The following is a 21768-nucleotide window of genomic DNA, read 5'->3' as shown; positions in this document are numbered from 1 at the left end:
AACTTTGAAAATATACAAAAGTATTTTTAAAATAATCAAAATCTCCTGTAATTCCAAAACCCAGGTATACCTATTACTATTTTGAAATATCTGAAATATTTCCACATATCTACATAAATACATATTAAAAATTTACCACACTGGGGTTTTTTCACGTAATTATAGTATCATTCACATCTTGTGTCCTTGAAGATTTCTCTTAAAGCATGCATGATATTTCAGGCTTATAAAACATTTCAGTGTTTAGATATGGCATCAGTAGAGTTCACATTCGTGGACAATTAGAATGTTTCCAATTTTTCACTATTAACTACATGGTAGATATCTTATGCATAAATCTGATCAGTCCTTTAGGACTGTTTCCTAGAAGAGAAGTTACTGAATAAAAGCTTTACATATTTTTAAGGCGCTTGACTTCTGCTTTCCACAAAGGTTACACTATTCACATTTCTAAAAGCAGTGTATTAAATCATAGTGTCTTTGTCTTTATAGTCCTGCCAGCTTGTTAAAAACTGGTTCAGAAATCCAACTAATAAATGTAGAAGGATGGACAAAATTAGGAAATCATTGAGTAACCATCTCATGAAGTGATTCAGGCAAAATTATCCAATAAATGCTAAACCTAGTGGGTGAAAGTTCGAGGAAAAATAGGTTATTTACATACTCTCAAAGTTTATTTATAAAATACCCGTTCATTAAAAGGGGAAAATAGTAACTTTACATCAGGGAAACTTGGCAGATGTCACCTTAAACTTGTTATCAAAGTTTACAATTACAGCTACAGGAAAGACAGGCGTGCCGTTTGTTAGGCCATCCTGAGAAGTGCACAACAGCACTTCCACGGTGTTCCTGCAAAAATACATAACCTGAATCTAGTGATGAGGAAATGTCAGTCAAACCCAAATTGAGGGACATTCTACCAAAAAAATTCCCATATTCTTCAAAAATTTTTCATGACTTTGCATGAAAACTGTATTAATATATAATATACATTATATATAATATATAACTAATGAATATTACATATTATATATAATAAACTGTTTCTAGCACACTAAAAGAGACCAAAGAGAAATGACAACTAAATAGAATGTGTGATTAGATACTAAATAAAAAATCTGAAAAAAAAAAAAAAAATCTGCTTTTATGCTTCTATAGTCTAAGTGTGGGACAAAGGGCAAAATTTGAATACAGTCAACAGGTAAGATGATAGTATTGCAAGTCTGGAATTCAGGAGAAAAGTCCAGGATAAAATATCCAATATGCCTAGTATACAGGGTGGACATAAAGTTCATGTGCAATTTAAAACAGTTTAACATAGCAAACTGTACACAAACTTTATGGATTCCTCGTATTTCTGAAACCTGTACCATTTGAAAGTAGATCGTATAGTAACAACTTTCCAACCAGTAAAAAATTGTGAGGCTAAAAAACTGTAGTATTTTATCAATTTTAATTTCCTACATTTTGGTAATTGTACTTTGGTCATATACGGCAATAATCTTTGTTTTTGGGAAATACACAATGAAGTCTTTAAGCATAAAGGATCAATATAACCTGCAACTTACATGTTTCAGAAAAAATTTACAAACATGCACATATAACAGAAGAAATGTGATAAAACATAATAAAATGTTAAAATTTGGGGGTTTCTGTGGGAAATGTATGTGGGAATTCTTTGAACTTTTCTTACAACTTTTCTCCAAGTCTGCAATTATCTCAAAGTGAAAAGTTTACAATATGTGTAAGTTTTTTCAAAAATTATTGCTTTCTTCTTTACTTATTAAGAGGCAGAACCATGCTTGACTTTCTGTACATATTTCATCTGATCTATCTGCCCAAAACTGTCAACTACTTATTTAATCAATATTTATTAAGGCCCTGCCACATGCCAATTACCAAAGAACCTAATGAAAGATAAACCATTGCCTTCCTAGTCTAGTGGAGAGACAGACATACAAATAGAGAATCCTTTGATATGTGTCATAATAATATTCATAGGCCCAGAACGTCTGAGTCAGAGAACGAAGCCCCAGGGTCTATGGGTAGAGAACACAGAAGATTCCAGGGCTCAAGGTAAAACTGAAAGGAGTTCCTCAGGCCAGAAGAGGAGAGAAACACATTTCAGAAAGAGCAATCAACCTGTGGCAAAAAGCTCCACAGGTCTGAAAACACATGCATTATCACTTTATATCCTCTTAATACCCATAAAGCTGGTACTGCTCCTCCCCACACTGTGCCTGTGCTTCTAAATCACTGGAGTTGGACAGGACAGTCACAATGGACTTGCAGAAGGAATGAGACAGGGGCAGGCAGGCAATTGCTGCTCTACTCTAAATAAGAAAGAATGATCATCCAAAATAGAAATAGCAGGGCAATGGGTGCAGAAGGGATGGGCTTAAAATATTTAAATGGTAAAATGAATAATAAGGGTTAAGGTATGTATAGAAAAGAAAAGCAAAAAGAGAAGTTTAATTCTCAAGTAACTATCTTGGGAGACTGGATTCCTTATTAACTAAAATAAGGAATAAGAGAAAGGAACTAGTCTAATGAGGAAAAAAAAAATAGAAAATCAGATTTTAAACAAAGTTTGAAGTAACTGTGGACACCCAGGGGAAGATACTATTTGAACAGGTCTGAAAGCAGGATTCATGTCTAGCATAGAAATACTTAATACATGGGATGTATGGGTGGTAGTTCAAACCCTGAGAGTTGATTAGAGGGTCTAAGAGACTAAGATAAAGGATGAGAACAGAACACCCTGGAATTCCAAACTTTGAAAATGGGGAGAAGAAAGCTCCTGGCAAAAACATTGAGAAGGGAGGCTTGGGTGGGTCCCTGGACACAACATGGTGTCAAGGGGAGTATCGGCCAAATTCCCCCTGCTCCAAAATGTCTCCTTTCTGTTCAAGTGCCCAAAACACATCTACTTATCCTGCTGACCCTATCTCCTCCTTCGCTGATCAAGTCTTCTGGATCCAAACTACCTCACCTTCCCTCTGCTCCACCTCAAATGTCTTCATCCTCACTCACAGCCCCCACTTTTTCTCTGTCTCAGAAGAAAATGTCCCTTCACTTTTTTTTTTAAAGAGACAGAGTCATTCTCTGCACCCAGGCTGAGGTTCAGTGGCACAATCACAGCTCACTGCAGCCTCGAACTCCCGGGCTCAAGTGATCGTCCTGCCTCAGCCTCCCAAGTAGTTAGGATTACAGACATTTTTTCATTTTTGTAGAGATGGGATCTCGCTATTTTGCCCAGGCTGATGTCAAACTAACTGGCCTCAAACAACCCTCTCACCTCTGCCTCCCAAAGCACTGGGATTACAGGCACCTGCCCTTTTATCTTTTAAAGATTAAACACAATCAACCACCTATGCTTTATACTGAGGTCAAAAGGAGAAGACATTCACTGACTCGCTCCCCTGACCCATCTCACTCTGGCTTCTGCCCCTTCCACACTACTGAAACTACAAAGTATCACCTCTGTACTTCTTTGCCTTTGATAGCCTACTCATCTTTCACACTCAAGTCTGTCACCACCCCTGTGGCATCCTGATGCAACCCAGACAGTTTTAGTGATTCCCTTTTACCCTTTCCCCAATACTCCAGTTTATTTTGAACTGCCCAAGGCTGAACTGTTAAAAAGACCTCTCTCTAAATGCTAAGTTCTTTGAAGGCCAGAGCTTTCTCTTCTTTGTGTTCATCCGTACCTTCCACAGTACCTTTGCTAAATAAGTTACATAAATTTCAGTTCAAATAGAATCAAAGACCTACTTCTTTTATATTTACCACTTATGCCAATTATGTATGGTACAGGTTATTTGACAGATGCCCCAAACATTCATAATTGACTGAATCCTTTGTTCTTGGAGCAGAGTCGCCTAAATGTTGAGTTACAATAACAGAACACTGGAATCAATAACTAGAACATGAAAGCAGTTTCCACAGAATGCCTGACACATCTGATTTCATACAATCTTGTCATCAATGGTACAACACAGTGGCTACTACTCCCACACCGCACATAAAGAAACTAAAATTCAAAGAAAAATTTGGTAAGCGGGTAAGCAGCAAAGTCTACCCCAGGTCATCTGACCTTTATATGTTCAATACAGATGGAACCATGAAAAACAGATTACTAGGTCCAGGTCCCAGAGTTTTTCCTTTAATAGAACAGGGGCAGGATCCAAGGATTTGTATTCCTAACCAGTTCCTAGATGACATGTATGCATTAATAACCTTGGAGTAAAAGCAAAAATACGAGGAACCCCAGGAAAATCTTTTAAGAATACTAAAACCAGGAACAAAGTTTGAGTTGCTTGGCCACTCTCAAAATCAGATAGCCCCAAAGTCCTCCAAGCACAGTGGAGAGAAAAGCTAGATTCTAAATCAGAGTCCAAACTGAATAAAAGAAACAATGCTATTTGGCCAGATGCAGTGGCTCACACCTATAATCCTAGCACTCTAGGAGGCTGAGGCAGGAGGATCCCTTGAGGTTAGGAGTTCGAGACCAACCTGAGCAAGAGCAATACTCCATCTCTACTAAAAATAGAAAAACTTAGCCAACATTGTGGCAGATACCTATAGCCCCAGTTACTTGGGAAGATGAGGCAGGAGGATTGCTTGAGTCCAGGAGTTTGAAGGTGCTGTGAGCTAGGCTGATGCCATGGCATTCTAGCAACTGAATATGTGAGCAACAGAGTAAGACTCTGTCTAAAAAAAACCCAAAAATAAAAACAAAAACAATACTGTCCAGAGTTTTACTTTATTCTTCCTATTTACCAATAAAGACTTACATACAAATTTCTTAAAAACAAGAATCAAGAAAACATTCTATAGCAAAGATTACAGAATTTAAAAATTAAGCATAAGAGCTAGTAGCAAAATTCAAAAATTGAAAAACAAACCAAAACAAGCAATGGACAGTACAAGGGCTGTCCAGAAAGTATCCAGCCATTGTTAAAATACTATTTTTCATATTACATGGCTGGATACTTTCCAGAAAGTCTTCTTATATCTTCCCAAATGCTATTATAGCATGCCAAACAAGGCACTTAAGAGTAAAGGGCTGTCCCAACTTTGGACATAAATCTTTTCTTAAAACTGTAAGAGCTGCCTTTTTCTAGGGAAATGTTACCATAAAATATATGCCATTATAAAAAATCATGTTATATGTATTATATTTACCCCAATTTTTAAATATTGGATATCATATAACAGACATCTAAAAAGATACACAGTTTTAAACTTGAGAACCCAAGTAGTATTATGAAAATAGATACCCATTTACCTCTTTGACTGAGAATTCCTTCAGGCCTAAATATTTCGGGGGTTTCAAAGGCAAAAATGCAGTCACTCTCATGGACAGTTTCCAGGTCGTCTGTATCACAAAAGGAACGATGGAACCCATCGTAGTACATTTCTGTTAACACAATCTAAAAATAGAAAAAACGTAAATAGCCAGATAACTGTAAAATTAATACTAATTAATTTCCCAATTCTTTGAACTTCTCTAAACCATCAGGATTTGCAGTGGCTTGAGAGAGCTATATAACATCTCATAGAGCCCCCATTATTTGCCATTAACAAGACAAATCTTAGAAGCACAATATCCTCTGTAATTTTTTTTTTTTTTTTTTCTTGCAGTTTTTGGCTGGGGCTGGGTTTGAACCCACCACCTCCAGATATGGGGCTGGCACCTTACTCTGTTGAGCCACAGGTGCCGCCCTATCCTCTGTATCCTCTGTAATTGTGTAACACTATGTAGACAGGCCTCTATGTCCCTGGGTTCCACAACAGTAATTTAACCAGCTACAAAGTAACAATATTCAGAAGGGAAAAAAAAAAAAAGATGGTTCCATCTGTATTGAACATGTAAAGATTTTTTCCTTGTTATTATTCCCAAAAAATATAGTATAAATACAGTATTTATATAACATTTATGTTACGTATTATAAGTAGTCTACAGATGATTTAAAGTATATAAGAGCATATGTGTCGGTTATATGCAAATGCTTATGCCATTTTATATAAAGGACTTCAGCATCCATGGATTTTGGTATCCTTGGGAGGAAGGAAGGTCCTACTAATTCCTCATAGATACCTGTAACTCTGATTTTGGAATTCTATGGCAGTCAATCCAGAGATCCTCTAAATCAGCAGTTCTCAACCTGTGAGTCGTGACACACAGGAACTGTATTAAAGGGCCACGGCATTAGGAAGGTTGAGAACCACTGCTCTAAATCTTTACATAAAAGAGACATAAGAAGAGTATAAAGTCTAACCCCCTTGATTCACTAAGAAAAGTATAGAGACTTGCCAAAGATTCTATAACTATCCAGTCTCATGTCAAGAATACAGTCTGCTTCTGATTCTGAGACTTTCTCACCTTCTTTTCAAATTAAAAATGTGGAATATTATGGGGGCAAGACATGATTGCAAGAGGGACTTTGCCTAACAATTGCAATCAATGTAACCTGGCTTATTATACCCTCAATGAATCCCCAACAATAAAAAAAAAAAACCACAGATCTGTGTATTGGTAAAAAAAAAAAATTAAATAACTCAAGAGTCCTACAATAGTAACTGAATTGTCATACCCCTCCTGGAATTATAAAGCTAAAGAAGAATGAGCTAGATATTATTTGCACTGACCTGATGTGGAAAGATTTAAGTAAACAAAAAGCAAGGACAATGTGTAAATGATTCCACTTTTATAAAATAATGTAATACATAGAAAAAAATGTGAATACTATGAAACACAGTACTAAACTTAGGAACCCTTAGTAATAAGAGACTTAGTATAAGATATTCCACTTCCTAAGTTACATTTCTGAAATAACTGACAATTTTATAACAAAATAGAAAAACAAAAGATGGGGAAGAAAACAATGTGAAGTTCTAAAAGCTCAGCACACACTCAGCAGCACTCTGTAGTGAAAAAGCACCGGCTTGGGCACGAGGAGGTCCTAACTCTGCTGTCACCGACCAGCCCTGTGGAGTTTCTCTGGCCTCTTCATATGAGGGGGTTGGACTGGACCCCCCAAGGCCCTCTCTACCAGCACTTACATTTCAAAAATCTACGAGGTAAAAGGGGTTAGTGGCATATTCTACAAATAGTCCAGCAAAACTATTCCTGGCATATATCCCTTTTTTCCCCCCCCATATTTATTGTTGGGGATTCACTGAGGGTACAAGACACCAGGTTACACTGATTGCATTTGTTAGCGAAAGTCCCTCTTACAATTGTGTATCCCTTCTAATGAATTTAATAATCACGTTGTTTTTCTGCTGGTGAACACGCAAGTAAATTCACTCTCTCTATCTCTCCAGCAAGCTGAGGTCAAAAGAAAACCTGCAATATTTCCCCAATTTAAACCACATGCAAAAAGAGCCAGACAGCACTAGCAGCTTCAAAGATTCAAGCAGGTTTGTCCTGGACACCACCAAACCCTTCCCCCCTTCTGCCTTTTCCCTTTTACTGAAGGGGGAAAAAGACTCATGAGCTCTTCAGAGTAAGGTAGAATATGAGCATGTTATCAATATGCCAGTACTTGGGCCTATGAAAATGTGAGATATTTGTTGTACATATTAGGGCAATACTGCTGGCTGCATTTGTTTTACTGTAGTAACTTCCCGAACAGAGCCCACGAGGCTCAAATACATTACACCTTTAATATTTCAGTGATTACATGGCAGCTTCCAGAAGCTATCCAGGGAAAAGCTATTTAGCCACTGAGTCACCTTTTCTTAGTAAATTTTAAATAAGGAATATTTTCCCAAATAAAACTACAATAGTAAATATTCACAAATAGGCTAAAAGTGATTTCTGGTCAATTTAAACATAACCACTTATCAAAGATATACCCCAAAAGGAGACAGGGGCACTTTCCTTTCTCTTATCTAAACAATGTAAGAGAGTCTGGTACAGCTTTAATAGGACAATGAAATGCACTGAGCATTTACTATGTACAGAACACTGTATTAGCAAGATGTCCATTCTTATCACTGTAACAGGGAGGGATTTTCCAGAGTCACTGCTCAGATTTTCTAAGCCTCTTTAACTGTCAAATACCACAGGGACCCTCTATATATGCATCCATAAGAATAATTTAAAAGGGCTTCAATATTTATAAAACAAAGCTACAAGAAGGTCTTGGTGTAAAGTCACACCTTTGCCTTTTAAAAAATGTACAATAAATGAAGACTGAAAAGTTTCTCTAAGTTTTACTAAGTCTTATTTTTGTTTTCCTCAACACCAGATACAACTGGTTTTAAATTTCTATCTAACCATATTCGGCAGAGAACAGCAAAAAATTCTAGGAGAACAGAAAGCAATACTTTCATGGCGCATATGTAATGTATCCTAGCAGACTTATTACCTGATCGGTGGGGATCTTTGTTTCCACAGACACTGCTTCCCGAAGTCTGGCAACAGTCCCAGAGAGAGGCACAGCCACGCCAATCCTCATGCAGTGAGAACATTTCCCCTGATACACTACGGTGACATAGAGAGGCCTGTACAGATCAAAGTCAGATCTTCTCATTAGCCACTTACTTCAACTAAAACATAGAAGAAGCAAAACGAGCCTGGTCTGAAATCACAAAACTAAAGCTAACCCACACCTTTCTTTTGAAGGCTTTATTGAAGCCTAATGAACTAACTTTACTTGGATCTAAGTAAAACTACCAAAGAATAATCAACACCTCTGGAAAAGGTAACCTTCACAAAACAAACATATCCATATTTGGTTCCATGCTTTCCATTTTCTTTAAAACAGTGTAACTCCTGGAAATTTTAAGAAACATTTCAAAATAAAGCAACTAAGAAATAAGAAGTGCAATACAAGGTCTCTAGAGAAATTAGAAGTCACCCAACAACCCTGCCCTCTCCCAACACTGACTGTGGATGACAAGCAGCACTCACCCTGCAAACTCAGACAGGCATTTATTTTTGTAAGGCTGTAACAATACCTGTATTTAATTTATCTTTAACCCTATGACTTGTCTAAATAAGTAAGAAGACCTAATAATTGGAGCCTGTAGCAGAAAAGGAATACTGTAGGAACTGCAGGTTTTAATTTTAACTAAATTTGTTCTTACCTTGTATGGGGTAGAGGAATTGGCAAAGAAATGCAGAGGAAAGGGTCAAAAGTGTTGCTCTGTTTCTGACAATGAGGACATGTCAAAGAAGATCTTCAAAAATAAAAAGGTAAGATACACGCATTAAGATTACCTAGATGTATGCCAAGCAAACAAAGTAAGAGCAAACATTTGATTTGCTCATACCTGTATTGGGCTTGAAAAAGTTCTTGTACAAAAGTGCTACAGACAGGAAAAGATGGTCCCTCGGGTATCATATCAGTCTCTGATGGTGGCTAGAAAAAAGAAAGTATAATTTCACAGACTAGAAGTACAAATTCTTGACTGAAGATGAACCCAGAAAGTCACAAATGTCCTTAACTTCTTTTACATGCTATGCACCAAGTCCCAAAGCTTCAGTGACAGCCACCTGCTAAAGGAACCAGAACACACCAGACAGACGTGGACCACATGGACTCATCTCCTCAAACAGACTCTGCATTTGACCATGTTTATCTATCTCTCCACCCAATTTAGACAGCAGAGCAGCATTCCTTCCCCAGGATGCTCCAATCTCCCTCCAACCCGCAAAGCCCTCCACCCCAACCTCTTCCAGAAAGTAACCCCCAACCACTTTGAAAGTACTAATTCTTCCAATACCTAAATTCTCAAGCATGTAATATGATAATAGCTGTGCTGTTCATTTTGGTGCCTTACCACACTCTACTTCATAATTTACTTAACTTTTGTATGTACCTCTGTCTAATAATTTAGCTACTGAGCATCTGTTACCACGTGTAGAGAGCACTATACAGGACATTAGGATACAAAGATGAGGAAGACACAGTGCCCAACCCTCAGGATGTCTCAATTTGGTGGGAGAGTCAGCCACACGCATATAGTTATATGAGAGTACAGAGTGTTCAGGCACAAAAAGACCTTAAATCAGAATAATGTACAACTTACCAAAACCAGAAATTTAAAATTTGAAGTACATAGAAGAATTATCAAAAACTTTAAAAGCTGTGTGGAGGAGGCAATTCTTTAGTCTTAATTTTTTCCCACTATATAAATCATTTTTTCCATCACATTAAGGCAATAAAAATTGAATAAATCATTACATTTCTCAGTAAATCCTGTGAGGATTCAGTTCCTATGCTCAAATCCATACCTAACAGCAGAGACAGTCATACATTTCCTTTGTAATCATGTATTCATTCCAGTGATCTATAAGGAATATCTTATTAGAATATAAAGTATTCTACTTTAAAAACAATTTAATTAGATGGAATCACTTATAATCTAAGTCAGTCATATATGCAAATGTTTCCCCCCTCCTTAGACAATAAGTTCCTCACGGACAGTGTCTCTTTTATCTTATACTGCCAACACAATAGAAAACAAGGTAAAATGTTCTTTAAGTATTCACCAAATTTTATATTCACCCAGAGCTTAGTCAATTTCATTACATTAACCAAAAGCACAGGAAAATAATCCACACTCTCTCCTTACTCTGTTCACTGCTCCTAACTGCTCCCAGACCTCCTCAGGTGAGTGTGCATCCTTACCTTCAGAGAAGGCTGGCCACTCTGCTTCACAGCATGATTGAGGTCTTCATGAACTCGGTCCAAAAGCCACAGCAGAAACTCCTGGGCATCATGCTGGGAATTTCCCCGATACTGTAGTGCATTCTTTGACACAATACTCTATAGAGAAAAGAAATCAACACAAACAGTTGTGAGTTTCTGGCATTAAAGATAAACTATGCATTTATAATCTCAAAGAGGGATGCAAGATCTTAAGAGTGTTAGACAGTATTCTCTGGAAGGACAGCAATGTAAAAATAGATGCTTAATATAAAAACTTCATCCCCAGAAACATGTACAAAACCTCTACTTTTAGAAACATATCAAAAGGAAACCATCAGAACAGCATATCAAGACTTCTAAAAAACTCTACTTGTACCCCTTAAATTTATAGAAATAATTTTTTTTAAATATTTCTAAGAAAATATTCATCAGTGTTTATAATAGCAAAAAAATGGTAATAACTTGGAATATGTTAAAAATGGTAGCTGATTAAATAAATTATGGTACAATTACATGATATAACCATTCTAAATAATATAGCTATATTAAATGAAAAAAGGTTGTATATAAATAAGCACTGTGAATATACTCTCCAAAAATATGTATATATGTATACATGTATGTGTTATATATATAAAGTTCTAAACTGACATATACCAAAATATTAAGTGTTGTCTCTGAATGAAAAAAATTATAGGTACTTTTTTCTTTCTCACCTTTCATATTTTCTAAATTTTCTACAATGACTACATATTACCTACATAATAAAGTGATTAAAAGTTTTGTTTCAAACTTTACAGTAAGATTTATTTAAATAGATTTTGCTAAAATAAAATGCTAACCTTTTTATGTAAGATACACGACAGCTTCAATGTTCATCATTCATTCAACAAAGATTTAATAAGTGTATGAGGTACACTTCGTACAACAAAGATTTAACAAGTGTACAACTCCTATTAGAGGGACAGGAGAAAAAAAAAAGTCCATGCTTAAAGTATAACCCAGTGGGGATGGTACTGGTGAAAGCCAATCTCCTCATAGTCAGAGAGGGAAGTAATAAATAAGCAACAAGAGAAGGCTAGAATGACTCAGTTGGAGACGTCAGAATGAACTCATGTTTAGCTTAACAGAGATAAAGGCTATTATAAACACTCATGGACTCTAAGCTAAGGACAAAGATTTGGAAGTCAACAGACAGGTGGTAGTTAAAATCCCATGTGTAGCTGAGATTACCCAGGAAGAAACATGAGAGATCAAGCCAGAGGAACCTATGGGGTGGTACTGATCAAAGGAGACCAAGAAACAGTCATCAAAAAAAAAAAAAAAAAAAGAAACAGTCATCAAAGATATAGCAAGAATATCAGGAGAATGGAGTCTCAAGAGTCAAATGAGGAATTTCATGTGGGAAAGAGTCATCAGTAGTGATAAAGATTAAAGAATGAAAAAGGAGACCAAAGACCTGAACACAGTACACCGTGTTTTCAACTAAGATAATAATAAAGATGAAAAGAAGAAACAGATTTGCAATTTGCATCACAACATGATGATCAATGACATGTAAATGATAACAAAATACTGATTTATAAAAGATCTTCAGATTCAGATGGGGGGATAAAAGATTATCAGAAAAAATACAGAGATGTCACTGGCAAAACTTACTAACTAGATAAAGTGGGAAAGGAAAAAGAATGACCCTGGTAACAAACAACGTTTCAAGAGACTGGAAGGAGACAATTTGGATGCCATCTCAGAAACAGACACACGAAAGGAAGAACAGGTGTGGCAGAAAAGTCTTCGCTAAACTTCCCCCAAAGGTCAGATGCCACAGAAGCACCAAATGCATTTTTCCCCCAGTCTTCATTTTTTTGATATCCCTGTGGCATTTTATGTACCTGACACCTTAATCTTGAAATGGTTTGGTTTCACCTCGTTTAGAAGAATCAAAACCAAAAACATTGTTATGTGTAGTGTTAAGAATGTGAGCTACAGAAGAAAGTGAAGATTTCCTAGTTAAAGAAAAATTAGATCAATAAAAAACATCACTAGCACAGGAACTACAAAACTTTACCTGACTCAAGATGAAAGAGAAACAAGTGGCTGATGACACTAAATTGATTAATCTAAAAAGGAAATCAGGGGCTGGGAGCAGTGGCTCACGCCTGTAATCCTAGCACTCTGGAAGCCCAAGGCAGGTGGATAACTTGACCTCAGGCGTTCAAGACCAGCCTGAGCAAGGGTGAGACCCTGTCTCTACTACAAATAGGAAAAAAAAAAAAAAAACTAGCTGGGCTTATAGTGGGTACCTGTAGGCCCAGCTACTTGGGAGGCTGAGGCAAGAAGGCAAGAGGATCGCCTGAGCCCAAGGGCTGGATGTTGCTGTGAGCTATGACATTATGGCACTCTAGCCAGGGCAACTCTGTCTCAAAAAGTATATATATATATTAAATAAAAATAAAAAAGAAATCAGAATGGCATCAAAGTTTTCTATTTCTGGCTTAGGTAGATAATGAAATCAGGAACAGGAAGAGACTGGGGAACTGCAGTGTTTTAACAAGCTGAGTTTGATCCAAACCAAGTTTGGTGCTCAGGAATGAGATTTGAGCTGGAAACGTCAATCAGAGCAGCATACACCTGCCACTGTGCAGAGAGAGAGAACCCAGGGAATGTCTCGTGACAAAAGGAGACAGCTGGGACAGAATCTTGAAGAACACTGAGACAGGTCACAGAAAAGCAGGCCATGAAGGAGATAAGAGGTAGCCAGGAGAGAGTGGCATTATACAAGCTAAGGAGGGGACAAAGCTCCAGGTAGATAAAAGCAACAAGGTAAGCTACTGCAGAAAAGTCAAGTAAGATAAGCACAGAGGCAGTCTTTGGAATGGCAAATTAAGAGGTTGCTTGCCTGTATCAGTGAAGGAGATACTGATCTAACCCAGCTAAAAAAGAAGAAAAGGTAAGGAATTGGATGACTGCCATAAGACCATTGTTTATATCCAAGAAGCTTGGTTATAAAAGGAACAAGTAAAGTTGCCCTGACTATCTGGAGCAGAGAGACCTCCAGGCTGAAGGAAGAAGCTAACAGAAAGGAGGTATTTAAAAAAGATGATTCTTCAATAAGGGGAGAAGGAAGGATTGACTCAAAGAGGTAAAAGAATTAGCCTTAAACAGGGAATGGGAGAGACAGAAGAGAAGGAGGTAAAAGATAGTTATAGGCTCAGTGCCTATAGCTCAAGCGGCCAAAGTGCCAACCACCTACACCGGAGCTGGCGGGTTTGAATCCAACCCCGGCCCGCCAAACAACGACAACTACAACCAAAAAATAGCCAGGCATTGTGGCAGGCACCTGTAATCCCAGCTACTTGGGAGGCTGAGACAAGAGAATCTCTTGAGCTCAAAAGTTAGAGGTCGCCATGAACTGTGACACCACAGCACTCTACCCAGAGTAACAGCTTGAGACTCTGTCTCAAAAAAAAAAGAAAAAAAGATAGTTATAGATTCAGATAAGCTACAGACACCAAGGCAGGGAACCTGTTTTTTAGAGTTTGTTTATTTCATGGACGAAGCACAGGACAACTGCCAAGAGGAAGTCTTAGGTATACCAGGCTATTAACAAATCTCATGGCACACAATTGGGTTATGCAAACTGTCAGAGCAGGGTAAGCTTCTGTTCAGAACTCTCTCTCTTATGTACTGCCAATGGGGAAAAACGGGGGCGGGGGGGCGAGTTCTCAGCATATGCATCCCAATAAAACAAATCAACTGAAATCAAACTTTTCATTATGTATCAAAAGCAGGTATCTTATACACAACATCCATTCAAATTTCAGAGTGGAGACAATACTCAATTCTTTATCAAGACTACAGGAAATTTATTTATGCTTCTTGCCACTATCACTTCAATTATCCAGCACTTATCCACCAATTGCTACTTACTAAGATTTTTCTCGGGCACAACTTAACAAGTAACAGGATTTCCACAACCCTCTGTAACTAGGGCAAAAACTGCTCTGGTCAGTCCTACCCTAAATCACTACCATCGCAAACTAAAAGACAGTTGAGGAAAAGAAAATCTCAATGCACGTGCACAAAAGCGCCTCTTTCTGCCTTTTCTACCCCTTACAATGGTCACTTCTTCCACTGCAGATACCCAAGGGATAATTTATTTTATCTCTTCCTCAGACAAAACAAAACACAGAATAATAGCCAATCCATTAGTATGTGTAACAGAAAAAGAAAAACAGTGGGAGACAAGAAATCTGAGTTCAAGCCCTGACTCTGCCACAAACCACTGGTTTTTTAAGGCAACTCACACAACCTGTGATATCAGGTTTATGAAATGAGCAGATGAGACCCCTGCATCTCAAATCGTCACCAATGTCCTTCCCTTAGACTCCCAGCAAGTAATTTAGTTTATGCTTTGAGTCACATTTAATACTGTTTTGGTCTGCCAAATTCCTCACAATTCAACCTGACTTTATTTGATGTCCTAAAATTAATCTTTGTATTTTTGCAGTTTTAAAAAAGATTATCACTGTCATTTATAAATAAAAGTATTCCTACAATCTGAGAAATTAAACTTGTCACTTCTATGAAAAATAGAATGGGAACTTTCTTAAATTTAACCTTACATATTTGTGTCTATTTTGGTTTGAAAAAAATATTACTTGAAGTCTATTAGCTTAACTCTTATATAGCCCACTGTTCTGACCATTGTTCCAATATTCCCCTCAATTGGGATAATCCTTAACATATAGTTACTAAATAATAAGATAAAAGTCAAAATATTTCCAGGGTTTCATAAATTTCTACTTACCCTTGAAATAGAGAACATTTTCCCCCCCTTAAAGAACAAAATGAGTAGGAAATATGAGTCAGAAAAGAAAAAGAATGAAGTCTATATAACTAGAGCCATAAAATTAGATATGAGGTTCTTTCTACCCACAGAACCCTAGTAAAGAGGCACAATATCTCAGGGCCCAAGAAAAAGACAATGACTACTCCAAGACATCCTTTACCTGACCCCAGGAAGAAGAAAATAAAGCAAGGGTCATTACTAATTTCCTCCCCTGGGGAATGGATGTGGTAACATGGTGACATGACTGAACAGGCATTAGTGACCCACTGAATAGGGCTATTCTTATGGGAAGAGGGCATCTTGCAAGACTCAGCAAACCCAACTTATTTTCTTTGATTCTATGCCAGAAAAAAATGAAAAATTTATTTCTAGTGATCCTAGGTAAAAAACAGAAGAACTCAGGAGGACAATATTATTTACACTTGCAGAGAAAGAAATAGATGAAATGTGACTAGCTGACTTCATAGATAGTAACTGAAAGTGAAATTTGGCATTTGGAAATAAGCACTTGTCTTGAGAAAAGTTTCATCTTTTGAATCTGACTTTCAGGATACCTATTTAGCTAATAAAGAAACATTAACTAATCTGAGTGGTGTGAATGTAGGTTTCTTTTACACTGCTTTCTGTATGCTTGGAATATTTTATAATTAAAGATGTATATATAATATGTAAAAAAAAATCATTAACTAAAATGTAAGGGAAAAATCTGTACAAATGGTTGAACTATAAAAACAGATATGACCCACGAAAAAATAGTGATAAAGAAAGTGTCCATGCAATAGTATGCCACATCAGGGTACAGAATGCAGCTATGCCCAAAGGGGCTGGGCTCGCTGGGGCTTTCATCCAGTCCTCTTCCTCATCTTCACCTCTGGTGGGAGGTCTTTTAATGTAACAGCACACATTCATCTGAGAAGCCCTCCATGTTAGCCAACAAAGGCAACACAGGCCCTTGAAAGAAACCCTGAAGCTTCCAGACTTTCACACCTATTTTCTCTATGACTAGAATGGCCTCTACCCCACTGCCAAAATCAGTCTCTCACTCGCCTTCCTCAAGAGGATGAAGCAAGAACTCTAGTGGGAAAGGAGGCAGAGGGAAAGGGGGGTCCCGTCCAGGATGGAGGGACAGCTCAATGAGAACAGTAGCAAATGCCACACACAGCCCCTGGGGAAAATTTGTTATCCCTCGTATAGGTTGAGTATTCCTTATCCAAAATGCTTGGAAGCAAAAGTGTTTCAGATTTTAGAGTTTTTTGGATTTGGGGATATTTGCATTATACTTACCAACTAAGCATCCCAAATTTGAAAATCCCCAATCCAAAATGCTCCAAACAAGCATTTCCTTTGCATGTCATATCAGCGCTCAAAAAAGGTTTCAAGTTTTGGAACATTTTGGGCTTTTGGATGTGGGAGGATGCTCAATTTATATAGAACTCCTAATCCTTCCAAACAGAAGAGTTAAACATAGGGTAACCTAAGTCCAGGTGTTCCTCACATCCAAGTTCTCAGGATCAAACTCAGGAACCAAACAGATTTGAATAGCAAAGAATGTCTGATTAATTTCAGATTTTAAGCCAAGTACTGCAAAACCTGGTGGAAAGGCTCAATGCTGAATAAAGACTAGGAAAGGGTTCATATTCCACATCTAAAAGAAAAAAGCTATCTATAATAAAGGGACTGAGTAATAGTTATTGCACTTCAAGAAATTATAACCAGTATGTGCAGTCATAAAACTAAGAGTTGAAGTATGGTCAAGAGCCAGCTAAAAGAGAGAAATATTAAAAGGAATATCCTACAAGTGGATGGGCCAGAAGAACAATAACAAAATTGTGTTCGCTAAGATCTTTCCCAACAGATCATAAGCTACACAAGGAGAAAATAAAGCAGCCAGAGAAGACCTCCAAGTATTTAAACAGTGGTAAAAGTTTCTGCCAGGAATTCACTAGAAACAAAGATTGGATTAGGAACACCTTTGTGCAAGTCCTCTTCCCACCACTTTTTACCTAATGTGTGTTTTCTCTGAGCCTCAGCCATCTTTTCTGCAAAATGGGAATGGTAGTGATACTTTTTCTAAAAAGACTACTGTCAGTTTTTAATGAGATGATAAAAGCATTTTATAAATTCTAAAACTCTGCACAGATACTATTATGTAAGTTTCAAAAAAAAAAAAAGAATCAAGAAGCTCGGCACCTGTAGCTCAGCGGCAAGGACGCCAGCCACATATACCAGATCTGGCGGGTTCAAATCCAGCCCAGGCCTGCCAAACAACAATGACAATTACCACCAAAAAATGGCCAGGCGTTGTAGTGGGCACTTATAGTCCTAGCTGCTTGGAAGGCTAAGGCAAGAGAATCGCTTAAGCCCAAGAGTTTGAGGTTGGCTGTGAGCTGTGCCGCCAGGCACTCTATGCAGGGCAACAGCTTGAGGCTCTGTCTCAAAGAAAAAAAAAAAAGAAAGAAATCACCTAATGGTACTATATAATCCTAAAAAATACCAAAGAGAAAGAAAAGGAGTAAATACGTAAAGCATTAGTTATCAACTCTGCCTGAACATTAGAATTACCTAGGAAAACTTAAAAAAATAAAAACCATGTCCTGGCAGTAGCCCATTGTTAATTTTTTTTTTCCATGTGTGATTTAAAAAAAAAAAAAATTACTGTATTTCTAATATGCAGCCAGGACTAAAATTGAAGATGGCCATATTGGAAAAGCTCTGGAGTTTCACTTTCAAAAGCACTAAAACTATGGGAGGCTCCTCTGTCGTAAGTACATTATATCATTTATTACACTGTGTTTTATTCCTATCTCCAAGACATACAGTCTCATATGCATCACTAGACAGTGATCAGGAATGTCTTAATCAATATTATTTTCCCAATACCTAGCAAATATAACCCTTGGCATAAAGAGTAAAAGTAATACTTAATATTTAATGCCTGGTACAGTGTACTAAATAGATGCTATTTCCTATAAAATTCACTCTTAGGAAATTCCTAATGCTATATTATTATTTATAAAAGAAAAAACTTAGGCTCAGAGGAATGAATTTGCACAAACTTATCGCTATTCTTCAACCTTATCTGATTTAAAAAGCCTTAAATTGTCCATAATCTCTCTTCAATAAATAAAGTACTTTAAAATGATTTGTCCCCATATATGACTGAGGATCATTTAGGACTTAATGTTCTTCATTCTCACCAGTAATTCTCAATCAGATATAAAACATACATTGGAGGCTAAACTACAGCTGCACCAATCCTGAGGCTTCCAGGACTTTATGTGCTTTTAAATAAATCCTTATTAATCAGTCTCTGTTTTGTTGTCATTTGCATTTTTCCTATGACTGAAATATGGCCCAGAAACAAAAAATGCAGTTTATCTATTGAGGTATTATTTGAGAAATAGGGAGGAATTCAGACTATGCAGGAAGAGCAAGTTGCAACATGTGAAAAAGTATGTCTTGCCTTCCTGAATGTCCCAGGATGCTTGAGAAAACAAACAAGAGAGGCAAAGATGTGGCTTAAGAGCTAATGTAAAGGGGAATGTTCATATTAGAATGCTCAAGCTGCTCTGCTAGTGGAGATTAATTATGACTGTCCATCCTTCCCTGCACATTCTAAGTGGCCAAGCCTAGTTGACTCCAAGTTTAAAGTCAGCTCAGGTCACTAAAATGTCTATATATATCCAATTAAGTAACTCAAGTATCTCAAAAGTACCTTCTTTTTGGCCTCCTTGCCATTTTCCAACATAATGTAAAATTCTTTTCAATTATAGTAAAACAAAGCCCCTTTGTAAGGAGGAAGAGGGAAATTCTGTCTTACAATTACCACAATCAAAAAAGCAAACACCTAGTCCTACTGCAACTAAAAGGGCATCATACCCTAAGTGTAAAAGTCAAAACAGAAAAACTGGAAAATCCATCTAAACACCTAAGAAATTAATATAGTATATTCTTACCATAGAACATTACAAACGGTTAAGAGTTTAAAAATCAAGTTGTACACCTTAAATACTTCCGATTTTAAATGTTAATGGTATCTCAATAAAACTATTTTAAAAATTAAAACAGACACAACTATGGAGGCTTAAATCAAAGTTTTCTCTTGGGTGAAAGTGAAGGGACCTATATACTCTCAGAGGTGGAATAAGATGGGAAAGTCAATGAGTGGAGTCCAAACATCCAAACAGGCATGTACGTCTTCTATAAACACATGCACACACACAAGAGGCAAGGTATACATCCTCTGGACTTTGAAAGTATTGGCATTTGATCATAACAGATATAAAATGTTTTCTATTGAACATCAAATTTTATAAGAGGATTAAAAATATTCTGGAAATAACCTTGCTTTGAATCACTACTGCAATTTTATAACTGAAAACAATTAGTACTAAACAAAAGACATTATTCATAAGCAAATCCACCAATTTCACTATAATCCATGAATTCATATTGTCATACACTCAGACTTCCCTCAGCACACTAAGTGCTGAAGATGCTGTTAAGTGATGGGCCAACACTGCACTCTTAACAGTCAAACCAGACTTAAGTCACATACAAGAGGCCTCCAATCAGTCATAACCCAACCCTTTCTTTCAATCCTCGCAACAGAATCAGCTCATAAAAACCAGCACTCAGCCTCTCCAGCTCACAATGGCTCCAGTCTTTCTTAGCAAAGTACAATTTAGAACCTTCCTAGCCTGGGCCTGACCTAGCCAAACCTTGACCAATTCTAGTCCGTTCAGGCCTTGGTCATGTGCATGTGGTATGTGGCTGGTAAAGAGGACAGGGTATAAAGAGAGAGATAGCAGAGTGCGTGAAATCAAAATAGTTAGTTCCCTAATACTGAAATGCTATTGTCACAGTAACTTCAAAGAATAAATAAAGCCGTCTAACCTCACTACTAATCGAAGAAATGCAAATTAAAACAATAAAATGCTATTTTCCACTTGGCAACTCTAAAATTTCTTTTCTAACTGTAACAGTAGGGTACCACAGACATTCCTTACAAAATGCTAGTGGTATCCTCCTTCTATAAAATAAGGTAATAATATGACTTAAAAGCCTTATAAACAGGTAATTACTGACAGGAATTTCACTTTTTACATAGCTTAAAGAAATAATCAGAAATGAAAAATTTATATAAAAAGTATGTTCGTACAATCAGAAGCCAACTAACTGTCCAAAAATAGGTTATAATACCTCCAATATGATGATCTGAAGAGTTTTTATGACAAAATTACTCCATAATACAATATGAAATAAGCAACCAAACACAAAAAAAATACATTTAATGCAAACAAAAACCACAAAGAGATTTCACTTTATTAGGATGGCCATAATAAAAAAGACATTAACAAGTGTTGACGATAACATGGAAAGATTAGAACCGCCACACACTGCTAGAGAGAATGTAAAACAGTGTCAAAATGCTCCTCAAACAATTGAAATAGTTACCATATGACCCAGCAATTCCACTCCTGGTATATAACCAAGAGGAATTAAAACATACATCCACATGCAAATGTGCATGAAAATACAGACCATACCAGCATCATTCATAACAGGCAAAAAGTGGAAATAACTCAAGTATCCATCAACAGATGAACGGATAAAAAAATGTGGAACACTCATAAAGGAATATTTTTTAGGTACAAAAAGGAATTAAGTATGATTTATGCTACAACCCAATTAACCTTGAAAACATCATGCTAAGTGAAAGAAGCCAGGTGCAAAAGGCCACATATTATGTGGTCCCATTTATATGAAATGTCCATAACAGATTAATTTATAGAGAAAGAAAGTAGATTAATAGTCATTTAGGCTAGGACATTGTGGGGGAAATAGAGAGTGACTGGTACAGGGTACGAGTTCCTTTGGGAGGTAATAAAATGTTCCACTAGTAAAACTAATTGTAGTGATAGTCACACAACTCCATGAATATATACTATTACAAAAGTCACTGAATTGTACACTTCAAATGGGTGAATTATATGGTAGGTGAACTGCACCTCAATAAAGCTGTTTTTAAAAGAAAACATACTTATCACTTGATTCACAATAAAGTTCAAGAACAGACAAAACTCATAAAAGGTGTGAAGCCAGGTAGGGGCAGCTTCTGGAGTATTGGCAATGCCCTCTTCCTTATCTGGGTGATAAATTATTACTTTGTATAATTCACAAAGTTGTACACTAATGACTTGTGCAGTTTTCTGTATGTATGCCATACTTCCTTAAAAAATTGAC

General features: G+C 36.9%; 1 protein-coding gene across 2 annotated transcripts in view; it reads right to left on the bottom strand.

Moving 5' to 3' along the window:
• The window catches only part of USP31 (ubiquitin specific peptidase 31), a 78208-nt gene that overhangs the window by 33482 nt on the left and 22958 nt on the right, over positions 1-21768 (bottom strand). For both annotated transcript variants that reach the window (XM_053556846.1, XM_053556847.1), the window contains exons 2-6: positions 10650-10787; positions 9289-9377; positions 9103-9195; positions 8382-8517; positions 5291-5435 (exon numbers count right to left, since the gene is read on the bottom strand). In XM_053556846.1, the coding sequence (XP_053412821.1) occupies positions 5291-5435; positions 8382-8517; positions 9103-9195; positions 9289-9377; positions 10650-10787 (601 nt within the window). The remainder of the gene's footprint in view (positions 1-5290; positions 5436-8381; positions 8518-9102; positions 9196-9288; positions 9378-10649; positions 10788-21768) is intronic.

This window comes from Nycticebus coucang, chromosome 12, assembly GCF_027406575.1.
Source record: "Nycticebus coucang isolate mNycCou1 chromosome 12, mNycCou1.pri, whole genome shotgun sequence".
Taxonomy (NCBI): domain Eukaryota; kingdom Metazoa; phylum Chordata; class Mammalia; order Primates; family Lorisidae; genus Nycticebus; species Nycticebus coucang.
The sequence above is the reverse complement of the archived record's forward strand: the minus strand, read 5'-3'. Positions and strand labels throughout refer to the sequence as shown.